This window comes from Osmerus eperlanus, chromosome 4 (assembly GCF_963692335.1).
Source record: "Osmerus eperlanus chromosome 4, fOsmEpe2.1, whole genome shotgun sequence".
Classification (NCBI taxonomy): domain Eukaryota; kingdom Metazoa; phylum Chordata; class Actinopteri; order Osmeriformes; family Osmeridae; genus Osmerus; species Osmerus eperlanus.
Window position 1 is genome coordinate 18,663,827 of NC_085021.1, and position 23,121 is coordinate 18,686,947.

Consider the following 23,121-nt stretch of genomic DNA (forward strand, 5'->3'; position numbering starts at 1 on the left):
ACAACGTTACAGCATTGCTAGTTAGCTTGCAACTTACCTTAAAAATCTTGTTCTACAACATCTGTGATTTGTTTGAGATATGAGGACTGCAACAACAAACAATAGCACACACGGGTAGCAAAGCCAAGCACCGCAACCACTGGGGGAGTAGTCAGATGCAAGCCACTTGACTTCACTTGTGTGGCTTTTTTACTTGAAATTCGCAACTGACCACGTTTGCTAATGCTGTCATAAATGATGGAGCACTGAGTAAAGAGGGAGTAATCTGTGTCAGGATGTTTTTCCTTCAGGTATAAAGAGGCACAGACAAGTGAGAGGAACTCAGCATGACAGCTCTCGCCTTCTTCATCTTTGATGAAGATAGGCTTTCTATTTCTACTGGTAAACTACTGTCATCTACCGAGCAAAATATGTACATTCTAGCAGCAACGTTGTCTTCAAACAATCGAGTGTCTACCGCCACCTAGTGGTAGTAGTGTCTACTACCACTCCGCCGTTCAAATTGGCATTCCCTTTCTTTTTCATCTCTTACATTATCTGCAAAATGTTGACAAACTGTCTCTGTATGCCTTCTTTGTATATTGAATTGTGGCGTTGTCTTTTTTTCCTAAGCAGAATGTAGGTTAACTGCAAAGCTTTTGTGGTTAACTTCTTACAAAAGGTCCACCCTCTTCATTATGGAAACTAATAATAAACGAACAAAATGTGAAGGACAGACGTTACCACCAGGTGGCAGGTGACTCAAGGAAATACATAGTTTGCCATGTTAAAACAAGAAAGGTTTCCGTTAACTGCATTAAATCAAGTTACAATGGTTTAATTTAGAATCTTCAAAAAAGGCCCATCCCAATGCCAAATGTGTCTACCTTTAGCTAGCCCTATGATATAAACTGTGGTTAGGTGCAACTGCTACTTGCAGGTTCATACAAATAAATATTCAGTAATTACCTGGTATGGCACAGAATCAACTAGCAATCACCTAGGGCTAGTGAAAAGGAATCTTGCCCCACACAGCAATAACTCACATGCGCCTCAAAGCAGTCATGGATCCATTTACCTACAGGAGGCCAAAAATGGTGCCTCTTACTTCAGGTTATGTTTCTAGTTTCTACTGCCCCTTAGTGGCACTACTGTTACAACACTTACTCACAGAAGGTCATTTGTGTCCCTTGTATACTGTTGATAACTAAAACTAAATTAAAAAAAACTCCCCACAATGTTTCCTTTTCATCAATCATACATGATGCGTGTGATTAAAAGTGGAACATCTATAGCAACTTAATATACTCTCTTTTAATGACATCATCATATCCTACACAGAATGTAAAATCTTACCAGTTCACAAGGAATTCCTGGTCTGTGTGTCCATGATCTGGCCTGACAACGAACAATGAAAAGGCACAGACACTAGGATATCTTGTCCATTTCATATGAGATTGTTTATTTTGAATTCCGCCAACGCTTACAGCAACACTAAAACTCATCAGAGGCGACACATTGCACATATGGTACTCTTATAACTGCTCAATGCAGCACAGTACTAAACTTACAGTAGCTCTGCACTAGAATACTCAGGATATAACCAGATTCACTACAACTCACAAGAAGCAAAAACAAAGCTCTCTCACACGATACACGGACACAAACAAATAGACCAATACCAATTGGGTAGCCAAAGCTTAGTAGCGGATGGGTGGTACAATGTGGAGAACAAGGAAATACAGGTTTCCGTACCACAGACCACAGACTTGGAACCTTAGATTTCACTGCCGATCCACCTTCCCTCCAGACAGGGAGAGCAACCTAGCGTGGCTAATGTATGGGCAGTATTCACGATGGAAACAGACAGGCCAGAGGCAGGTGAACAATTTAGATTGGGTGCCTGAAGTTCTGGCCAGCGAAGCGGGCCTTGTCGCCAAGCTCCTCCTCAATCCTGGGATAGAGAGGGGAGAAAAATGAACTATTAGTTAATTAGTTATAAGAATTTATTGAAGATTATATATACACAGGTTTAGTGATTATTATTAAATCTTTGAAGAGTTAAAAGTCAGTTCTCACCTCAGCAACTGGTTGTATTTGGCCAGACGCTCAGATCGGCAAGGGGCACCAGTCTTAATCTGGAGAAAAAAGCACAACATTGATATGATATATGATATTGGCGATCTAAAATCTGAAAATCTAAAAGTCAGTAGCATCTACAAAGGCATCAAAGATGGGTTACCTGTCCAGTGCAGAGCCCAACCACCAGGTCAGCAATGAAGGTATCCTCTGTCTCACCAGAGCGATGGCTGACCATCACTCCCCAGCCATTAGACTGGGCCATCTTGCACCTGAAAGTACAATACAAATCCATTAGCCGGTGCTGCTAACATAGGATATAATACTGGAGCGAAAACGAATTGCCACCGGACACGTACGCCTGCAGGGACTCTGTGACGGAGCCAATCTGGTTGACCTTGAGCAGCAGACAGTTGCAGGCCTTCTCATCCACACCCTTGGCGATGCGCTTGGGGTTGGTCACTGTCAAGTCGTCACCCACCACCTGGATGCTGGTGGATGCCGTGAAGTTGGACCACGCCGCCCAGTCATCCTGGTCGAAGGGGTCTTCAATGGAGACCACTGGACCCAAAAAATGTGTGTGGGAGGGAGACTCAGTCATGTTGAAAGACCCCCTCCTAAATTCTTTGTTGAAGTGTCTCTAGGGCAACGCAGTAAGATGTTGGATGAAATTCTGACTGACGAAAGTGTGACTTATTGGTGTATATACTTTATATGAGTGATTTGACTGAGACTTCCTATGTGGTATTGTGTTGATATATATAGTTAATGGTATTTGTTTTGTATTAAAGGGCTCACCTAGAAAATACAAATGACTTCCATTCTAAACAAATCACTCACTGTTAAATAAATTAATTACCCGATAAATCATTCAATTAACTGCATCCATGCTGGTGCGCACTAGCTCTAAAGCCAAGTTCCAAAGCCCCTTAAACACACTCCAGCGACTGAAGGATAGACCAGACTTGCACATCCCCTCAGAGATCCTCCTGGCCTCTGAGAGGTAACAGAATCAGCCTAACTTAGGCAGTAATGGGGATGACAGAGTGCTTGGAAACAGACCTGGGTAATCCTTGACAAAGCTCTTGTACAGGTCGGCCAGCTGGTCAGGGCTGATGTAGCGGCTGGGGTCGTCAGGGGACTTGAAGTCCAGGTCGTACTTGCCACCCTTATAGAACTCAGAGGCAGCCACGTCCATGCCGATGACGATCTTGTCAGTGTAGCCAGCTTTGGCGATGGAAGTCTTCAACAGTTCCAGAGCTGGGAAGTAAACATGACAATTAATATAGCAATTATTTTGTAGGCTCTTAATGAACATCAAATCCCTTATATTTCATTAGATATCAAAATATTTTAGGTGCACAAGATACATCAAAACAGCTGCACCTTATGATCACATATGTCTATAGGAATATAACTAACTAGTGATTTGTTTAATAAAAGGGCATCCACCCTTAGATAACAGTACTTGCACAAGTACTGTAAGCTTCTGTTTAAACAATATATGGTCACCTAAGCTGCCTTCTGCCCCACTGGGGCATTTGCCATATCACTATCTTGATCTGTAACTGAGCCAATATACAGTGGATTCAGTGGCTTAGAGTCCAAGCCTTAATTTGGAAAGCATCTGTCAGCACTAAAGGGACATTCCAGTCCAGAGAGCTCCCCCAGCAGGCCATGGCTCAGGCCAACGAGACAGTGCTGGGGGTTGGTTGGTTGGTTGGTTGGCTGGGAGGGACGGAGGGAGGGAGGGCACATACTGTAGATAAAGCACTGGGGGACTAGGAATGCAAAGCTCAGTAGATAAGACATTACATTCCTTTAAAACATTCTCAGCGAGTGTGTTTCTGAGAGTTGAACCTACATTTCTTAACTGAGGAACCCTTCTTAACTTTAGTTTTTCACTAAAGTACTATCATTGCTAAATCATGTTGGTGTTGGCCCAACTTCCTCCCGTCTATTGGACTGCCATACTGTTTTGACATCGCTCTGCTGAACGCTTTCCTCCTGGTGTCCTCTCACCTTCCTTGTTCTCCAGGATGTTGGGTGCGAAGCCCCCCTCGTCTCCTACGTTGGTGGCATCTTGGCCGTACTTCTCCTTGATGACATTCTTCAGGTTGTGGTAGACTTCGGCACCAATGCGCATGGCCTCCTTGAAGGAACTGGCCCCCACTGGCAGGATCATGAACTCCTGCATGGCAAGTTTGTTGCCGGCGTGGGAGCCCCCATTGATGACGTTGAAGGCCTTCAAAGAGGAATGTTTGAGTGTCAAACAGAAGAAAGGTTGGATGACGATGACTGGAGGGACAGTCGTGTTCAAGTGGCCTTACGGGGACAGGGAGGATGACTTCTGGGTTGCCAGCGAGGTCAGCTATGTGGCGGTAGAGGGGAACGCCTTTCTCTGCAGCACCAGCCTTGCACACAGCCAGGGACACTCCCAGGATGGCATTGGCACCGAACTTAGCTGATGGGAGATGACAGAAATGTAAATAAATAGTACACTAAACGATCATGTCAAATATTATTTTTCAACCTCAACACATATTTTGAACATGTGCACCAAACTATATATTAAGGTATTTGTAATATTTGCACAGAAGTCACATCCAGTGAATCCATTTGAATTATGTAAATTCATGACCTCAACTGAAGACAAAACTTACACTTGTTCTCTGTGCCATCCATATCCAGCATCAGCTGGTCAACCTTCTCCTGTTCCAGAACGTTCACACTCTGTATATGGCATAGGTGACATTTATTAGGTGCGAATAACAACAATCCCAGCAGAAGATTAGTTCAAACCAGTTAATGCAAACCACCAGCCTCTAATAGTATTTAATAGACACACAGCATCCCAAGGCCTTGCCACAGTGTAAAGGTCTACCACTGCTATAAGGACCACTGCATTCATTATACCTCTGTGGTTACATATGTAACATGAGTACAATATATCAAGTAAACTTAATTCGATACACAGGCAGACTGAATTGCTGTGTTTGGCAGTTAACTTCATTCAACTTTGTGTCTTACCGTTTTTATTAAAATGTAAAAACGAATAGAATCTACTTCCAGGGTAAACTAAGATGACTAATATGACAAGTGTAAAGGCCCGTCCACATCAAAAACGATCACTATAACTATAAAGTTTTAAGAATCGTTCTATATTAAAAAAAACAGCAGAGTCCACACCACAAGGATAACGACAACTATATAGGGGAACAATATTATTGGGATCACTTTCAAAGCAATTTTTTTCCCAGCTGATGAATGATAAAACATTGACAACCAATCAGAATCCATCTGAATTTAAAGCGCCCGCATATTTGAAATGGAAGACAACATTGCGATTTGCTTATAGTCGAGGTTGGTGTAGACGCAAATATAGTTATTGTTAACAGTTCTTGGTGTGAACGGGCCTTAACACCTCACAGGTTTTTGAAGCCTTGACACTTTCAGGTTAGTCACACAATAAATGTTCCTACCTTTCTAACCAATGCAGGTGCAATAGTTTTATTGATATGATCAACAGCTTTTGAGACACCTGCAAGGGACAAGCACACCATCACTGACCCAGAGTGTAGAAGGCCAAGCAGAACAGGCACCACAGACGATCACAGAGCAGCCCAAGTGTACTTGGCAGTAAAACGCTTTATTAACTATGAGGGAATCTTTGGTAGGCACTGGCATATAAGGTAGAATCTACAATACAATCATGGTTCTTCGGGAGATCTGTGATCGTCTATTGGTGCCTACAGGTTAGTTTTCGAAACAAAATCCACTCCACATGCTGTTGTAGACTAGAGAACACCCCTGCTGTTCTAATTGTGTTATTCCACACTCATTTACCTGGTTACACAAAGCTGGGGCCAAGAACTCATTTATATATTTTACAGCTCTTTTCACCCCTGACAGAGGAGGAGAAAGATATGAGGTGTCAGAGACAAAGAAAGATGGAAGGCCAGAAAAGTACGGGAAATGTACAAAGGGAGTTGAAATTGAAACCCATTGGTTGACTGGAACGTAGCAAGAGCTCTTCTCAAACAGACTGTGTGAATACTCAGAGTCGTACCTTTGCCCATGTAGCGTGTCTTGTCATTGTCACGCAGCTCCAGAGCCTCATAGATGCCGGTGGAGGCCCCGCTGGGCACTGCGGCTCTGAACAGACCTGCAGGACAGACGCAACACAAAAAAATGAATGATGCTAACTGATCCTGTATTACTTTGTAAAAGGTATCCCTGCTCACAGATACCATATTCTTATTCACTGATCTAAGACTTTACAAAGATTCAAACAAATGAATAAATAAATATAAGCATTTGAGAAAACCCAATGTGTTCTTGTAACTGGATATGATGGTTGCTTTGTAAGGACAGAGAGAAAACCCACAGGAAATCATCCAATCAGCAAGTAGCATCCCCTGAGACGGCGACCTCACTGTGTGTGCTGGGGGAGACAGAGAGCTGCTGCGATGCGGTGTGCTGTGATGTAACAGGAAGTCCTGGTAACTGAGCATGTGCAGCGGGTCTGAGGATGCGTTGGCACACCCGTGTGCCAAAGTCAACCATTTTGGATTCAATCATGTGAGGAAAATCTGAACGGGCACATTTCTATTCTGTCTGCTCATTGGACTGGAAGTCATGGTCAAACCAATGACAGAATCTGCAGCTCGAAAAGGATTTAAGGCTTAACCATGAAAACACATCAGTGATTTAGGCCATGGGCCCAGGCTTACCAAATCATCTGCATTAAGAAATCACCTATCTGCCCTGGGATGCTTTGGCTAATATTTGTATTATATTCTAAATAAACACAGTAAATATTAAGAAATGTACTCTCCGTGCAATGTCCGAACAACATTCAAATATGCAGATCTGCAGTGAAACTGAAGTACTGGAAGATGAAAAACTTGCATATTTGACACAGCATCAAATACACAACACGACATGAGTCAGTATTACAGGATTACAACTGAATCTGAAAATAGAACATTATACTGAAGAGCAACTAAAGGCAAGCCGGTTATGTAATATGAGAGACACATTAGATCTGGGTGACTTGACACTGCCGGCTCAAACAATTATCTTTGTTTACTGAAGCAAACCATGTCAAAAGAGACTCGGCTGGTGGAAAAAGGTCAGGGACTCATCTTCAAAAAAAGGAAAAGTTTGAACATGAGTTGAAACTGCTATTTACAGTAACTTTGAGCACCAAGCAACATGCTATAATGAGAGGAAATATACCAATACGTTTTCCAAAATGGTTTCTTGGAACAACCCCCTTAGTCTCACCATCGCTCTTTCAGCTGCTTCATTAACATTCTGGACATTTAGATGAGTTCAACGAGCTGCAGCTTTATTTTAGACCGTGAAGCAGAACGACACAAACACCACTTCACTTCAGCAAGTCATCAAAAAGTGCTGCGTTCGTTGGCTCCATTTAAGTTATTGATTCACTGAAAACATTAAACCTGCAGTACTGCATTCATATGTCATTGTTGAAGACACTGGGCAGGGATGGGTTGAGTTGTCCAGAGCCAATGTATCACTGCTTACATACATCATACAGGGCAGGATGGTATTGTTTACACGACAGCTACAGTGTCATGGTATTTAGACATTAAATAATGATCCTCTTACTGTACGTCCTTTCTCTAGTATCCTGTGGGAATCATTACAGCAACAGAATGCTGTCTAGTAGTGTGCTGTTACAAGAGCTATTTTCACTCATGTACCATTGGATCTGTATACTCTCTGAGGAGCTGGTATAAGTGAAGTAAAACAGACAAGACATAGCAACACTTTGAAAAAGTCACAACTGATTTTAACTCATCTAAACTGTGATATTCTATCTGGGATGTGAAGTATGAGCATAAATATTCTGTGTTGTTCCATTGGATTTGTGTTGTTATATTAGTGAATTACATTTTTGCAAACCCAAGAACAATTCATCTGATGAGGGGGTGCATTGCAAGGGATATCCTGTAAAATGTTTGAGATAATATTTTCTTTATTTCATCATTACCTTTTTTGGTGTACAGGTCGACCTCCACTGTGGGGTTGCCACGGGAGTCAAAAATCTCCCGAGCGTGGATCTTCAGGATAGACATGATGCTGGATCTGCAGAGGGATAACAAAAGGTAACAACAGCTGAAAACATTAAGTGTTGCGCTGGTACAGAACAGTTCACTGGTTGACCAAGCCAATAGTCAGCTAAGCTGCATCCATGTCATTGTGGCCAGGGCAGTGAGTCAGCATTATTTTACGGTGTCATTATAATCAACATTGACCAACACACAACTTATTGTATCCTGGAGTTAGGAAATGAACATTTCTGGATAAAGCATAGTCTAAACTGTATATCATAGATGTACAGACTGGCTGTACTTGGCAGAGTAAGCATGGCAGTAGCATGGCATACAGTTGGCAGAGTAGGGTGTGGCTCTTGTGGCATTGAGATTGAGCAAAACACCTATGCAATGAAACATAGGAACCATGAACATTATACATACTCGTATGAATCTGTAGTATCTACAAAGTAACTACAGTTATGTCATATTTTAGTGTATATCATCTAGTACAGCATCAAGCAACCAGAATACAGACTGACATGTTAGGCTATATATGCAGGATAGAAGTTGGCACAACCGTTAAAGTAATGATAAAGGTGTAACATTATAGCTTGACTGATGCAGTCATATGCAACTTTGTTGATATCTCATCAGATTCTAAGCAGAGATGGGACAGAGTGAACTCAATAGGATATGGATTTTCCACTCATATTGAGTTTCCCTTACTTGCTTGTCTACTGACTTTTGAATGCATGAATGAATTCAGTTTTAAAGCCCAGTCACTCAATGTGAACGTTACAACTGCATCAGCTCCTACTGGACCAATGGAAAATCCGATGGCCTTAAATGTCTGACTGGAAACCATTTGCTTGCTGTAGAGTCCAATCTCAAAAAACTATTCAAACACTACATTGTTGTTATGCCTAGAATGTAACCTAATCCATGGAGGCTTAATATAGGTATATAAAAGCTTATAAAATTTATATATTATTTATATATTATTATAAAATTAATATAAAATTGCTATGACTTGGTATTAAACAAAGATACAGACGACAGATCTCACAGTCAGTCTACTGATAAAATAAAATGGCTTCCACAATTAATTAAATAACTAAACGTCTGAAATTGGATTATTCTTTGAAATTCGCGTCGTTCTGTCTCTTAAATCTGTCTGAATCTTCTCTGTCATTCACATTGAGAATAAGGCCCGCACTCAACATTATATTGATTCTACTTGTGCTAGTTATCGTTACATGCAAATAAGAATGACATAAAACGAGTCAAGCTTTAAGAGCAGACACTCCCTTTTTCAGAACACAAATTAACGAATTCGTTGACTAATAAACACCTCCATGAAAAGCAAAAGTGTGCTGCAGCTACATTATAAAACGAATACACACCCCTTTTTAGGTCACAGCTACTAGTTCGCACTCAAGAGTTACACATATACTACCAATGATTTCAGTGGATCAGTCGGCACATCTAATTCATTTTATCTATCATAAATGTAATCGCCTTTCTTTCCAGTGAACGGGGATTTTCAGTGTTGGACAGGGGACTGTTTTGTAGTTAACTTGCAACTTGATGCCTTATCCTCTCTGGATGCACTGCAGTTCTAAATGGATCTCGCCAGCTGACGGCCTTGCGTAAAAATAGACTTAGCTGCAAGCCACCACCATCATGTCATGAATTCTAGAAACTTAAGTCCAGAAAATATGTAATTGTAAGAATAACGGTTTAAATAACTGACTTTATATATCGACGCCAAAGAGGAACATAATGTACAATTTTACTTGCCAATAGACACATTACCTAAAATAAGGATTGTAATAGAATTTGGTTTAAGTATTTAAAATACTTAATATTTATTATATGAACCACTTAGCAAAAGTAAAAAAGGAGGGATATTTCATGTCTTACCTTTGTATGGCCTAACTGTGTGCAAGAGTAGTGCTCTCTCTCGTGCTGGCAGTCAGAGAAGGCGCTCGTGACAGTCTATGGTGACAGTCCTGGCTGCTGATAGAATCAGGAAGGAGTAGGAGCGAAGCTTCCCTGCAATGTGATTGGCTAGAATCACCTCACGAGGTACTAGAGTGCGAGGAAGACTGCACGTTCACCAGCATCTCGATTGCCTGTTGAATGGGATGCGGATTTCATCACAACTCAGCATTGCTTTTAATTTTTCAAAAAGATATACTGTTATAATATATGATGTTGAATATGTAGAATAATTAAAAGCAACAACGCTTAAATACTCTGTAGAATTTGCAGTGAAAGGAAATGCATGACGCATTACTGCGGAAAATGACGCAAAGATGTGTACGTGCAGAAAATCAACCAGCCTACGAATCTCACTTTCAGTGGTTATTTTCCCCTGGCTATGAGTGCGATAAAAAAAAAGTGTATAGAGCTCATTCGCTAGTAGGCATATTTGGGAACCAGTTGGTGCGATGGGAACTAACTTCAGTTGATCATTTCTGCCGGGTGATAATCGTACATTTATATTGATGCCCTAAATCTGATGGCACAGAGAAACACAATATAGTATTATAAATTGTGCCGGGGAATCTCCTTCAAACCAGGGGATTAAACCCCCAAACTATTTAAAGCCACCAATGTCTGAGGACTAAAAACTTTAATTTGGAAATGGACCAAAAGCTACTATAAATTGTTTGTCATTCAACAATACACTTAAGTTTCAGAAAACATTAAAATTACAAAATATACTACAATGTTTACACTAAAATACACATTTACATTTACATTTAGTCATTTAGCAGACGCTCTTATCCAGAGCGACTTACAGTAAGTACAGGGACATTCCCCCTGAGGCAAGTAGGGTGAAGTGCCTTGCCCAAGGACACAACGTCATTTGGCACAGCCGGGCATCGAACTGGCAACCTTCAGATTACTAGCCCGATTCCCTCGGTTAGGGATACACAAGTTGCATCATAGCAGGTTAAGCTATCACAACGTTGTTGGTATATTTTTCTGGGTGCTAATGTCTGAAGACTTTTTCATAGCTACGTTTCATCACAACATAATTAAAAATAAATTTAATTTCATAGCAAAACTGCACATCCATTGACCAGAATATGCTGGCAGTAGACATAAACAGGTATAATAGCGCTCTCTGTTGGCCTTCTTGAGAACTGCAATAACTAGCGACGTCCACACTTTTTCCTAACTTTCATTATAGTCCTACTGTGCAGTGTCCGTGGTATATATTTCAGATTGTGATTGGTTGCTATTTCTTCTAGGAAAACAGACAGAATGCGCTCTCTTTTACATTTCCAAATTTCGAATCAAATCTCAGTGCCCGCGGTTTATAGGCCTATCTCAGATTGTGTGACTGGTTTGGTTAGTAGTTCTTCTAGTTAGACAGAATGTGCCTTTTCTCGTACATTTCCCAAACCAGAGTATCTAGTTAGGTAGTTAACGGTGTGTGGTGATGGACTTAAATTAAACCTATGCTTTGTACCCAGAGTACAAATTAGTCTTTACTACCAATTACTCTTTGTACCCAGAGTACAAATTAGCCATGGGGGCCATTAACTCCCCTGCATGCCACCCTTCGGTCCATCTTATCAGAATAGGTCACCTATGACAATGTAGCCTTGAGCGTATGGAGAGAACAGGGCAGAGAGGGGCAGAGGATAGTGTCTCCTCTATTCAGGGATGTTTTGACTGTCCAGATTGGCAGTTTTATTGTGAGGCTTTTTTGTGCAAATGAGACCAAACAATCCATCGGTGTAAATGGGGTGGATGATACTGATTTACCGAAGACTTTAAACACATTTTTCTCTCGTTATTATGGGTCTGAGTATCCACCTGAGTATATGAGTGTATAAAAAACTTTTTTTTTTTTTACATTCTTTGACAACGTTATCAGGGTTTTTATAGCCTAAATGTCTGGCAGAAGTAGGCTATCCAAAGTATTTAAGGTCACTTGGTTTGTCTGTTAAAGAATATGTGTTGTCTTGTCCTAAGAATTTCAGTGCACAGTCTGACCTTGTGTTGTTCTGTGCATCTGACAATAAAATACTAGAACTTGAATATGTTGAATGAGATAACAAACCTGCTCTGGATGATTCAGCTGCTGCTGTCCTGTTACTCATAGCTGAAAAAGTGAGCAGTTACCCTCAGAAGACAGTGGATGTTGGTCCCATGATTTGGCTGAACAGGTGAAGATGAATGATTGGAAACCTCACATAATAAACACATTTTTGTATATATTTATTTATACAATGTAATGTTAGGGTACGTTGGTCTAGGTCCCCAGGGGTTGGGTATGGGTCTACCCTAATTGGTACCCAGAGTAGGGGGACAGAAACTCCCCTGCATGCCACCGGTCGGTCCATCTTATCAGAATAGTGCACCTATCTTATGCCAATGTAGCCTTGAGCGTATGGAGAGAACAGGCAGAGTTTTGACTGTATAGATTGGCAGTTTTATTGTGCTGCTTTTTTGTGCAGATGAGGCCAAACCATCCATCGGTATAAATCGGGTGGGGCAGCCGTATAGGGGGGAAAGTTAGGACAATTCCACTTGACAGGGGCCCCAAAAAATAGAAAAACGAATATAAATGATAAACTTTTTTTTCCCATGGGGCCCAAAATTCCTGCCGGTGCCCCTGGGTGGCATCAATATTGAAAAAGGGGGACACCTCATAGAGTAGCCTGGGAAGAGTTGAGCGGAGGGCGGTTCAGACAACTTGTAGACTATAAATAGCCTACCAATCCCTCTTTTCAGGTGTTTCTGTTGAGTGAACTTTTTTTGAGGTGTTTCATGCTTTAGAGTTCCACAGAAATGGAGTGTTTCTTTGTTGTATTTCCCCTTCTCATTAGTCATGTAAATGCTCAAGGAAATGCAATACATTGGACATATTCAGGTATAACAGTTTTTCCTATTTTTGTTTAGCCTACTTAGTCTATACTATTGAATCTAAACTATGTAATTCAAAAAAGAAGACCATGATTGGAGGGTTGAGCTACTTCAAACGAAATAATTTGAACAAAACAAAAATCTATATGAAGTCTGCTGTCCAGTTTGAACGTTAACGGTCATATCAAGTATAGGCAAGTCCGCAAACGCCAAAACACACGTATAGCATAGACTCTGGTTTTGTGGAGAACAGCACAACATAGTTTAGGCTACTTTCAGTAAAAAAAAAACTACATTGTCGCCGGGAGAATACGTGTTATGTGTGGACAAGAGGGTTGTGGTAGGCTACGTGTTGTATTTGGTATGTTCATCTTTTGTTTAATAGCCTATCTGTTTTTTCCGTTTAAAGAAGGGACGCTGGAGCAAGAGCGTTGGGCGTTCTATTATCCTGCGTGCAGCGGCCAAAAACAGTCCCCAATTGACATTCAGCGGCGGAGCGTTAGATACAACCCCCGTCTGTTGCAACTGGACCTCAGTGGCTATGAAACGCAAAAAGGAAAATTTCTCATGACAAACAATGGGAACTCAGGTACAGAATATTATATATTTTATTGTGATGTGATCACCTATTGTAATAGTTTACTGATTCTGAATGTTTTTCATACAAGCAAAAGAGGTACTATTTCAATCAACTACTTAAAAGAACTGTCACATAGGCCCACATTTAATACGAATAATTTTCACAGTTAAAATCAGCCTGCCTTCTATTATGGCGATCACCAAGGGTCTCCCAGACCGCTACACAGCGGTCCAGATGCACCTGCACTGGGGGGGCTGGGACATGGAGGCCAGTGGTTCTGAACACACTGTGGACGGCATTCGCTACATGGCAGAGGTAGGCATCCCAACACTAAAAACCAACTGAATTGAAGCAAACGTTTTTTAAGTATTTTTTAAGGGATGAATTTTCAAATGAATCCATTTTTTGTTGTTGTGATAATGTGATGATTTATCTTGTGATGATATGTGTCACTGACAGGTGTGCATGCTTTGTGGTTTCAGCTCCATATAGTCCATTATAATTCAGAGAAGTACAAGAGCTTCAAAGAGGCCATAGATAAACCAGATGGACTGGCAGTTCTTGCTTTTTTCTATGAGGTGAGATACAGATAATACTGAAATTCAGGTCAGTGCAGAAATTGCTCAACTTATACTGGACTATGACCAAATTGTGTGCTAAACTGTATGACCAGGAACCTACAAATAACATATAGTCTTGGACCAATTCTGACCCTGTGCACTTCCAAATATGTATGATAGCATAACTGTAATACTGAGTTGCACTGAGCCAATCTCACTCAATGTTGCACATTGAGTGAGATTTTGGTTACAGAGGAATGCCTTAAGGCCATTGGCAGTCTGTGGCACTTCCAGCTGTGGGAGGTCATTGCTGTAGCAGCGTAGCCAGGGGGCATGGATCCCAGCAGTGTTAATGGATCCCAGCAGTGTTAATGTGGCGCAGATAGAAGCTGGTGTGTTGCTGCTTCACAACTAACAGGGCCAGCTAAGTTTCCATCTGGGAGGTTGTTTTATCGGAACAAATTTTTTTACATTTAGAACTATATTTAAAGACAACTTCAATGTGCTCTGTTCTTGTTTGATGTAGCATTTTAACTTTTTGGCAAATATATTTTTAGGATGGAAATTTTGAGAACACCTATTATAGTGAATTCATCAACAATCTGTCAAAGATCAAGTATGCAGGTGATTAGTTTTATTCTGCGTCTTCTTTTCTTACCTTATTAACATGACACGTGTGTCCTGGAATACATTGATTCTCTCATACCACATTTCTCATTTGTCTACACTTCTCTTACAGGGCAGGCCATGAATATATCTTACATAAATGTCCGCTCCATGTTGCCTGAGAACCTGAACCATTACTTCAGGTACCAGGGCTCACTGACCACTCCCCCCTGTGATGAAAGCATTCTATGGACTGTGTTTGACACACCCATCATCCTCTCTCATAATCAGGTATGCATACATACATGTAGTTTTCACATCAAAGATGTTCATCAAATGTCTTTGAATTCTACACTATTTAATGTAGAATAAGGATTATGGAGTAGTAGTATTTCCTTTTCCTTTCTTTAGATCAGGAAGTTGGAGAGTACTCTGATGGACCACGAGAACAAGACTATATGGAATTACTACCGCATGACTCAGCCCCTCAATGACCGTGTGGTGGAATCCTCCTTCCTTCCTCACCTGGGCAAAGGCAGTATGCACACCTGGAAGGGATTGATAATAATAATAATTTTAGAGTCAAATGGCTGAGTGGTGAGGGAGTCGGGCTAGTAATCTGAAGGTTGCCAGTTCGATTCCCGGCCGTGCAAAATGATGGGTGTCCTTGGGCAAGGCACTTCACCCTACTTGCTTTGAGGGGAATGTCCCTGTGCTTACTGTAAGTCGCTCTGGATAAGCGTGTCTACTTAATGTAAATATAATAATACAGTATTATTATTAGTAAGTCAGTACCACTGATCCTGCCTTTTCGAACTGAAGTAACTACAATAGAATTATATTATGAATTAACCAGTGAAATCTAGCCCTTAATTTTAAGGAACTTCTCATGAGTCCTATGTGAATTAAAATTGACATGTGTATCTCTACGTAATTCTGCCTCGGAATTTAGCCACCTGTCACCAAGAAGACATCGAGTCAAAGCTTCTAAAGATTGAGGGTCTCATCTCTTCACTAGGAAGGCAGATTGAGTCAAGTAAGTGGAAAACTTTCACTCCCTTAATAACATGACATGATTGAGCGTGTTTATATGGTAGATACAGCACATCAGATGCTAGTTGTTGTTGCTAACTTGTCTTCCCTTGCACAATTAGTTGGGGATTTACGGACCACCAAAAATGGTGAGTATACCTGGTGTAGTATAAGCTAGGATAGGTATTGCTATGTTGTTTTATTGAAATAAATATTTTTATTAGAAGAACATTCAAGTATGTTATTACATAATATCAACCTGTTTTCATTTATACTACAATGCTGTTGTTAGTTAGTAGTTTAGGTTACTAACCCTTGTCACCTGTCTTTAGAGCACCAAGCCCTGTCTCCACCATTGCTCCATTTCCCAGATAGGACTACTGGGAGCTACGTCCTGGCCCACCTGGAGCATCCCATGAACCTGCAGTCCTTCACTGCCTGCATGCGTGTCCGCACATTGCCTGGTGGCAAGCACACTGTTCTTTCCTACTCTAGCGTGGACAATGACAACGAGCTGATGATTACCATGGGTTTTGAGGTGGGGTTGTGGATCGGCAACGAGTTTGTCAACCTGCCACACAGCTTCCATTCACAAGACTGGGCCAACTACTGCATCACCTGGTCCTCCCACTCCGGAGGGGCAGAGCTCTGGATTAATGGACTAGAAGGGGAGGAGCAGTATCTGAGGGGAGGGTACACGATAAGCCCCGGGGGGGTGTTCATCCTGGGGAAGGACCAAGATGGCTTCCTGGGCATCACTTACTTTGCAGGCCAGATGACGGACGTGAATGTGTGGGACTACGTGCTCAGTCGGGCAGAGATAAAGGAGCAGATGTTGTGTGGGATTTCCACAATGAGGGGCAATGCCTTCAGCTGGGGAGTGACCCAGCTCAGCTTGTATGGAGGGGTGCAGTTGCATATTGACCAAAGGTGCACCTAACTTCACACCACAAGATCATGGTGTTGAGTCACATCACCAGATCCACAAGCTTTGCACTATCAACACAACACAGAGCTGTGAGAGTGTTGTGCTAATGGGTGGAGGCAATATCAAATCAACACTTTGATGATCTGTAAAAACTCTCTCTGACATTGTCAAATGTTTAATGAATAGCAGATTATATTCTAGACGTGGAACACAGGGAGAGAGCTTTCAAATATATCTGCCAATTATAATTTATAATCCTCAATAAAATTCTAAATTACTTGGGTATTCACATTGTTAATTTATTTGACATATATTGTCAATTCCATTCCACATTCCACCAGAGTTTAAAGTTCTTTGTCTGGTTCTGGACGACAAGTGATAAGAGGTCTTTAAAAGATAGAAAGATTTATTTAGTAAAATACGACTGTAGATTATTCTTGCTCTTTCCAATGCAATACTCACCACATCTCTCTCAGAAGGTAGAGACCATCTCTACTTCCTTCAGACATCCTGTCGCATTGGTAGGACTGTTTTCATCGCCCAGCCTGATCTCTACCTTGTTTCTCTTGGCAAACATTTGGCTAATCTCCAGGAAGGTGTTGTTTTTGGTCTCTGGGAGCACCAGCCAGGTGTAGATCAGGGTAACCAGGCAGATCACAGAGAAGATTAGGAAACTGTATGGTCCTAGTCCTTTCTGCAGGACCAAGGTTAAAAGAGGGAAAACATGAGAAATATGTTTAATCTTCTTTATTTGTTTGTCTTGACCAAATGTTAACTACTCTCTTTTTGTAAAGTCTGAAGCAGCGATTCCCAACCTGTGGGCCGCGGCCCACTAGTGGTCTGAAAGAGTAATACAGGTGGGCCGCCAAACCAATGAAAACTTAACATGTATAACTAACGAAAGTAATGATATATCTGCAAATGTATTTAAATAAAAAATTTGGATAAGAAAATTCATGGTTCAGAATTTTTTTTTACCTATGCAAGTGGGCCGCAAAGTGGAAAAAGTCTGGAATGGCAGGTCTAAACAAAATGATCTAGGATCAACACAGGCCTTTTCACTGGCAGGTTGGAATTCCCCATCCCCTGTATGTTACCTTGGATAAGAGCGTCTAAAGCGTTTTACTGTGGGAACACAGACAGACATACCTCCATGAAAGGGAACACCAGTCCTACAGTGAAGTTGGACAACCAGTGTACAGATCCTGCCACCATGAACGCAGCTGACCTGGAGGACTGCCTGAACATCTCTGTGGTCACCACAACTGGAATGGGACCTGCAAACCACATGTGGTGAACCTCACCCCACAATTCCTGGCCCTGACATCAGCGGACTGCATCAGAGTAAAGCTATGACACAGCAGTTGGCCTTCTCAGAAAGTAAACACAACTTTAATTTAGACACATCATTTAACTTATATCTATAACAATTAAGCAATCATGATAGCTCAACAAGCCTGTAGGAGCCTTACTTACTGGGGCCAATGGCGTGTCCAATGACGTACAAAATGACACAGGCTATGCTGATGTAGGGCATCCAATCCACACTGTCCTGTCAACACAGCAGAGCAGCTGGTATTTTTCATTGGCCATTGAGTGTGTCATGATTATAACAACCCACAATTTCTTTTATAGGAAAGAGTAGATCTACTCAAAACCTCTTAGCGTTAAAGTTCCCGCTGACTGTGTCTCAGTGTAAATTGTGCATAGCGACCATTTGGGGCTTAATCCTCTGGCATTAGCATAAAGAAATCACTGCACGTGTGCAAAGCCTGTGCAATGCTTGGGTACTAGAGATTCATGAGATAGTGATTTTTGTTTCAAATGACTACGTTGTGTGATAACTGTCTACTGGTGGCTCTAGTACCTGGAGTCTGAGAGCCACGGTCAGGACAACACAGGCTCCACAGCAGATCCCGAAGCCAATGAGGAGGAGCAGCTTTCTCCCTGAAGCCTCCACAATGAACACCTGAGGACCAAACAGCTACTTTAGGGGCCAAGTCCTGGGAGTCCCTCAATGTTATCTCAAAACAGCAATCCAGAGTAAGTATAGCTGTGCCGACTTTTTGATACATTTGAAGCAGGTAAATAGTGTGCATGGAACAGTGGATACTCACCGCAGTTATGGTCATAAAAACATTAACAGCCCCAGTTCCGACAGTCACATACTGGATGTCATTTTCCTCAACTCCTGCAGAGCCATAAATACTATCTGCATAGTAATAGATCTGAGGACACAAGTACTTTTATCGTCAAGTCTCATCCTTAATTACTACCTTAAAAAACTGTTCCCACATCTTATTTTACGTTTCATAATATATATATATTATATATATAAACCTATATACCCTATGTACAGTATAATGATTAATCAGTATGGAGACCCTATACCAATGAATAGGCTGAGCATTGGTTGTACACTTACAGCATTGACCCCTGACAGTTGCTGGCCCATGTTCAAGACTATGATGGAGATAAGCTGCCAGCGAAGAGAGCGCTGTGATAGGAGAGAAAGCACTGACAGACGCCCTTCGGCTTGCTCTGATTGGTCCTCCAGACGCATCTCATCCAGCTCGGTTTCCACGTCCTCCCAGCCTCGTAGGCGCTGCAGCTCTGAAGACACATGCATAGATTTACATTTTGTCATTTAGCAGACGCTCTTATCCAGAGCGACTTACAGTAAGTACAGGGACATTCCCCCCGAGGCAAGTAGGGTGAAGTGCCTTGCCCAAGGACACAACGTCATTTGGCACGGCTGGGAATCGAACTGGCAACCTTCATATTACTAGCCCGGTTCCCTAACCACTTAGCCACCTGACTCCCTACTCACACACATCAGAGATTGAAAAAAATATTTCCACAGAGCATGATAAGTGTTGTTCAAAATATGTTTCTCTCAAACACCCTCTCTCCCTCCATGGGTCTCACCTCTCTTGGCGGTTTTCTCATCCCCCTTCTGGATGAGCAAGTACCTGGGGCTCTCAGGGAAGAACGGCAGGAGCAGCAGCTCTACCAGGGCAGGGATGCCTGTCAGGCCCAGCATCAAAGGCCAGCCTGGGGGAAAGAATACACACACATGCAAATACATACCAGTAAGGTAGGATTGTACAGTCCTGCACAATAACTGGGCTCAACCTGCAGCCCCAATAGGACTGTACAATATGTGACTCAACCAGCCATTCAGGCACAGACAAGCCTGATTGCGGGGGTCGAGGCATGTTTGTACCTGTGCTGTTTCCCAGGATGTTTCTGATGCCCAGAACCTGGGCGCTGAGGATGCCTACGGTGATGAAGAGCTGGGGCACGATGCCAATCGCACCCCGCATGTTCTTAGGGGCAAGCTCTCCCAGGTACATGGGGACAACGTTGGATGACAACCCTGTGAATGTTACAGTAATATATTATATTATCAACTGCCTTTGAACTCATCTCATGATATGGACTTTGATACATTTGTGTGAGTTACGTTTTCATGACCTGCACAGATGCCCACTAAAACTCGAGCAAAGATGATAATCTCGTATGACTTGGCGATCTCGCTCACTCCCATTATGATGGCAGGGACGATGGAGAAGATGTTGTTGAAAAGGAGGGTTCCTTTCCTGTCATGTGATCATTCATAATATGTTTATCCAATTACTAATAAATAAACCCACCACAAACAAATCATTGTAAGCCCATATCAAATCAAATGAAGAACAATTAAACTAGGAGTGTGGATAGCCTGTAACTTCTAATGTACCTTCCCAGCTTGTTGACCAGGGGTGCCACCAGCAGAGATCCTAGGAAGCCCCCCAGAGGGTACATGGACACAGACAGGGACCATAGAAGAGTCAGGAAGGTTTCTTCCATTGGTCGGCCGTAACGCTCCAGGTAGGTGGTGTTGTAAAACTGCTTCATAAACTGGGTGACAGTAGGACAAAAGGGATTCCTTTCAGTAGTGTTTGCAATTCAGTGCTGGGTTCTCGATATTTATTGTGGACCGCTTCGGTATTGTTTTCAGAATCAGAATCAGAATTCGGTTTATTCGCCATGTATGTTATACAAACACGGAATTTACTGTGGCAGGGAGGTGCAAAACACTAAACATATACAGATCTTAAATTAAGTAAAAGTACAAAAGTTTAACTATTTCTAAGAACTAAACAATCTAAGAATACAACAATTTAAATATAAAATAATATATATATATATAAATAAGAATAATGAGCAGCGTGAATGGTTTTGTTGAATGAGAAGGACATTACCAGCGATGGAGAGTTCACAACAGCTACGTTGTAGCCATACTGGAAGGAAGATCCAAAGGCTGATATGAGGGTGGCCAAAGCCAGTACAGCAGTTAGCCTCTGTCCTCGTTATGGAGAGAAAGATGTGTTAGCAATGCTGTGAATAATCAACTAATTCATGTTTAATGTAATAATTTGCAAATGCTGTAAAGTCACTCACCCCTCTCCTCTCCTCAGGTTTCTCCAGACTCTTCCCTTCAGTCATGACTGTGTGAGGTTGATAATATCCCTGTTTGAATGACAACACACTAGTTCAACGCTAGATGCCCTTTGGGCATCTAGTGATTCTAGATGCCCTTTGGACTGGTTTACGGTAAAGAGGTAGCATACAGTACAGTACTTTATTCCTATCTGCAGTATGACCCAAACATGCCCTGCAGATGGAGCCATATATGTACTTAATCACCAACCTCAAATTTACACAAAAAAAAAACTAAAAAATTAAACTCATTGCAAAGTCATGATTCCACTTCCACAGGATATGAACAACTACTAAAGAACTTTTTTCTTTTTAGGCTAGTCATTGACAGAGACACCTGATTTATCTCTGTCTCAGTTATCTGAGTCTTATCTCATGCACCTTCCTCACCAATGGAATTTCTTGGTACAGCACCTTCTTGACGATTAGTAAAACATCAGTCACACTCGCCTTCTCCCAATGAACAAGTTGTATGTTTTAAACCATACCCCTTTCCAACCTTCACATGGTAACACATTTTGACATGAGCTCATGGAGCCGTCAGTGTGTAAAGAGTGCTCTCAGTTATAAATGGGGCCCCTCCTTTACTGAGGCTGGTAAATGGTCATCTTTGCTGGCAGCTCCTCTCTCCATACGATAATGAATTAAGTGGGCATGAAGCCAAGAAAGGGATTACCATACTCATGGCACCTGTCTTTCTGTGGGATTAGGATATTTCAATATCATCCAAATTTCCACACTCATGAACGAATGGATTAACTCTAACTCCTATTTAACGTAATATTCCGAAAAAAGCAGGGTCGTCTTATACACGAAGTCTAGACTTTAAATGTCAGTTTGTTGTTACAACAACAGATGGCACTGTGACGCCAAAAGCACTACGCCCATAGCCTATTTCTTCAAAGCGTTCCGACTTTTTTGTTCTTCTAAAACAGCGAACGGTGTCTTCAGTATCGCTCCTTTCAGTTAGCTACATAGACTACTCAATAGAGTTGAAAACGTCCGTTAATGACTAGCTGAAAAAATACATTAGCCGAGAGTATAAATATTGTTTAAATTTCTACTAGCAATCTAGTCCATCAAACAGTCCCCAGCCGGCTTGCCAGTTTGACACAGAAAAAAAGGCTAAATTTGGACACACGCTCGCCCAGAACTTCTCAAGATTGTCAAAAATAGAAGAAAACACCGGTAATCATTCTCAACATTACTTTTCAGAACTAGTCTCGAAGAGGACGGTGGAGAGGGGTGGTTATTTTATAATCTGGTGGATGGCTCTACATTCGGACTATTACGAAACGTCCAACACAACACGGTTTTATATTTGGACCATTACGAAATACAGGGGTATCATTCAAGCACGGTCTCGTGTGTCCTTCAGGACAGAAACCATTAGGCGTACTGCCTGCTTTCACTTCATCAGCATAAACTGCCCCTTTCCATCGGCCTGAGCTTTGTCACCTTGACTGCAGACAATATGTAGGCTTGGTCAACAGGATTCTGTCATCCGGAACTAGTAGCTTTCTTGTAAGAATAATATGTTGAAATGCAATTCCTCAAAATGTTCAGAGTGTTTTCTTTTAGGAACTGAATTCTTGTAGATTGAATTGAAGGTTCTCACCAAATATTTTCTACTACATAGGCCTTCTCTCACCTCAGAGGAATGCAATTTCCACAATGTCATACACAACTGTAAAGCCTCCATCTAAATTAAGATTGAAAAAATAATCAATACTGTAAATACACTTACCACTCCTACAATAGATACCTCAACCTGACCTCTAAAAGGGTCAAGTAAACAATAATCACAATTAGAAAAAAACATTGACCCTGCAGTTGCAGCACAATTCAGTTTGTCCCACCACCACCAATCTATTGCACTAATTAATCTTATTGATTACACCTCGTCAACTAAACAGA

General features: G+C 41.6%; 4 protein-coding genes across 12 annotated transcripts in view; 1 reads left to right on the top strand and 3 right to left on the bottom strand.

The window, feature by feature from the left end:
* The window catches only part of rerea (arginine-glutamic acid dipeptide (RE) repeats a), a 109,981-nt gene extending 109,618 nt beyond the window's left edge, over nt 1-363 (bottom strand). For 2 of the 5 annotated variants that reach the window (XM_062459880.1, XM_062459882.1), the window contains exon 1: nt 38-362. The gene's annotated coding sequence lies outside the window, so the exon portion shown is untranslated. Of the gene's footprint in view, nt 1-37 lie in introns of all 5 variants that reach the window. The other 3 variants (XM_062459877.1, XM_062459878.1, XM_062459881.1) reach the window with 2 other exon arrangements.
* Nucleotides 364-1,415: 1,052 nt separating this feature from the next.
* Nucleotides 1,416-10,201, bottom strand: eno1a (enolase 1a, (alpha)). 2 transcript variants are annotated; one of them, XM_062459899.1, is made up of 12 exons: nt 10,050-10,201; nt 8,081-8,185; nt 6,128-6,223; nt 5,541-5,599; nt 4,722-4,791; nt 4,389-4,522; nt 4,081-4,303; nt 3,121-3,318; nt 2,418-2,619; nt 2,222-2,330; nt 2,059-2,117; nt 1,416-1,933 (listed from the first exon to the last, which is right to left on the bottom strand). In XM_062459899.1, the coding sequence occupies exons 2-12, from the start codon at nt 8,163-8,165 to the stop codon at nt 1,870-1,872; spliced, it is 1,299 nt and encodes a 432-aa protein (XP_062315883.1). In that variant the 5' UTR covers nt 8,166-8,185; nt 10,050-10,201; the 3' UTR covers nt 1,416-1,869. The 2 variants fall into 2 exon arrangements, with proteins under 2 accessions (XP_062315883.1, XP_062315882.1); XM_062459898.1 differs by lacking the exon at nt 5,541-5,599 and adding an exon at nt 5,905-5,963.
* Nucleotides 10,202-13,278: 3,077 nt separating this feature from the next.
* ca6 (carbonic anhydrase VI) lies at nt 13,279-17,000 on the top strand. The gene is made up of 8 exons (XM_062459892.1): nt 13,279-13,602; nt 13,760-13,908; nt 14,076-14,171; nt 14,711-14,777; nt 14,893-15,050; nt 15,171-15,297; nt 15,712-15,795; nt 16,124-17,000. The coding sequence occupies exons 1-8, from the start codon at nt 13,332-13,334 to the stop codon at nt 16,729-16,731; spliced, it is 1,560 nt and encodes a 519-aa protein (XP_062315876.1). The 5' UTR covers nt 13,279-13,331; the 3' UTR covers nt 16,732-17,000.
* Nucleotides 14,999-23,053, bottom strand: LOC134019221 (solute carrier family 2, facilitated glucose transporter member 5-like). 4 transcript variants are annotated; one of them, XM_062459888.1, is made up of 14 exons: nt 22,952-23,053; nt 21,166-21,234; nt 20,967-21,065; nt 20,462-20,622; nt 20,197-20,321; nt 19,946-20,098; nt 19,648-19,773; nt 19,145-19,332; nt 18,837-18,947; nt 18,587-18,688; nt 18,196-18,271; nt 17,869-17,996; nt 17,182-17,413; nt 14,999-15,307 (listed from the first exon to the last, which is right to left on the bottom strand). In XM_062459888.1, the coding sequence occupies exons 1-13, from the start codon at nt 23,024-23,026 to the stop codon at nt 17,192-17,194; spliced, it is 1,635 nt and encodes a 544-aa protein (XP_062315872.1). In that variant the 5' UTR covers nt 23,027-23,053; the 3' UTR covers nt 14,999-15,307; nt 17,182-17,191. The 4 variants fall into 4 exon arrangements, with proteins under 4 accessions (XP_062315872.1, XP_062315871.1, XP_062315873.1 ...); XM_062459887.1 differs by lacking the exon at nt 14,999-15,307 and adding an exon at nt 16,862-17,106; XM_062459889.1 differs by lacking the exons at nt 14,999-15,307; nt 22,952-23,053 and adding exons at nt 16,862-17,106; nt 21,595-22,417.
* Nucleotides 23,054-23,121: the final 68 nt, after the last annotated feature.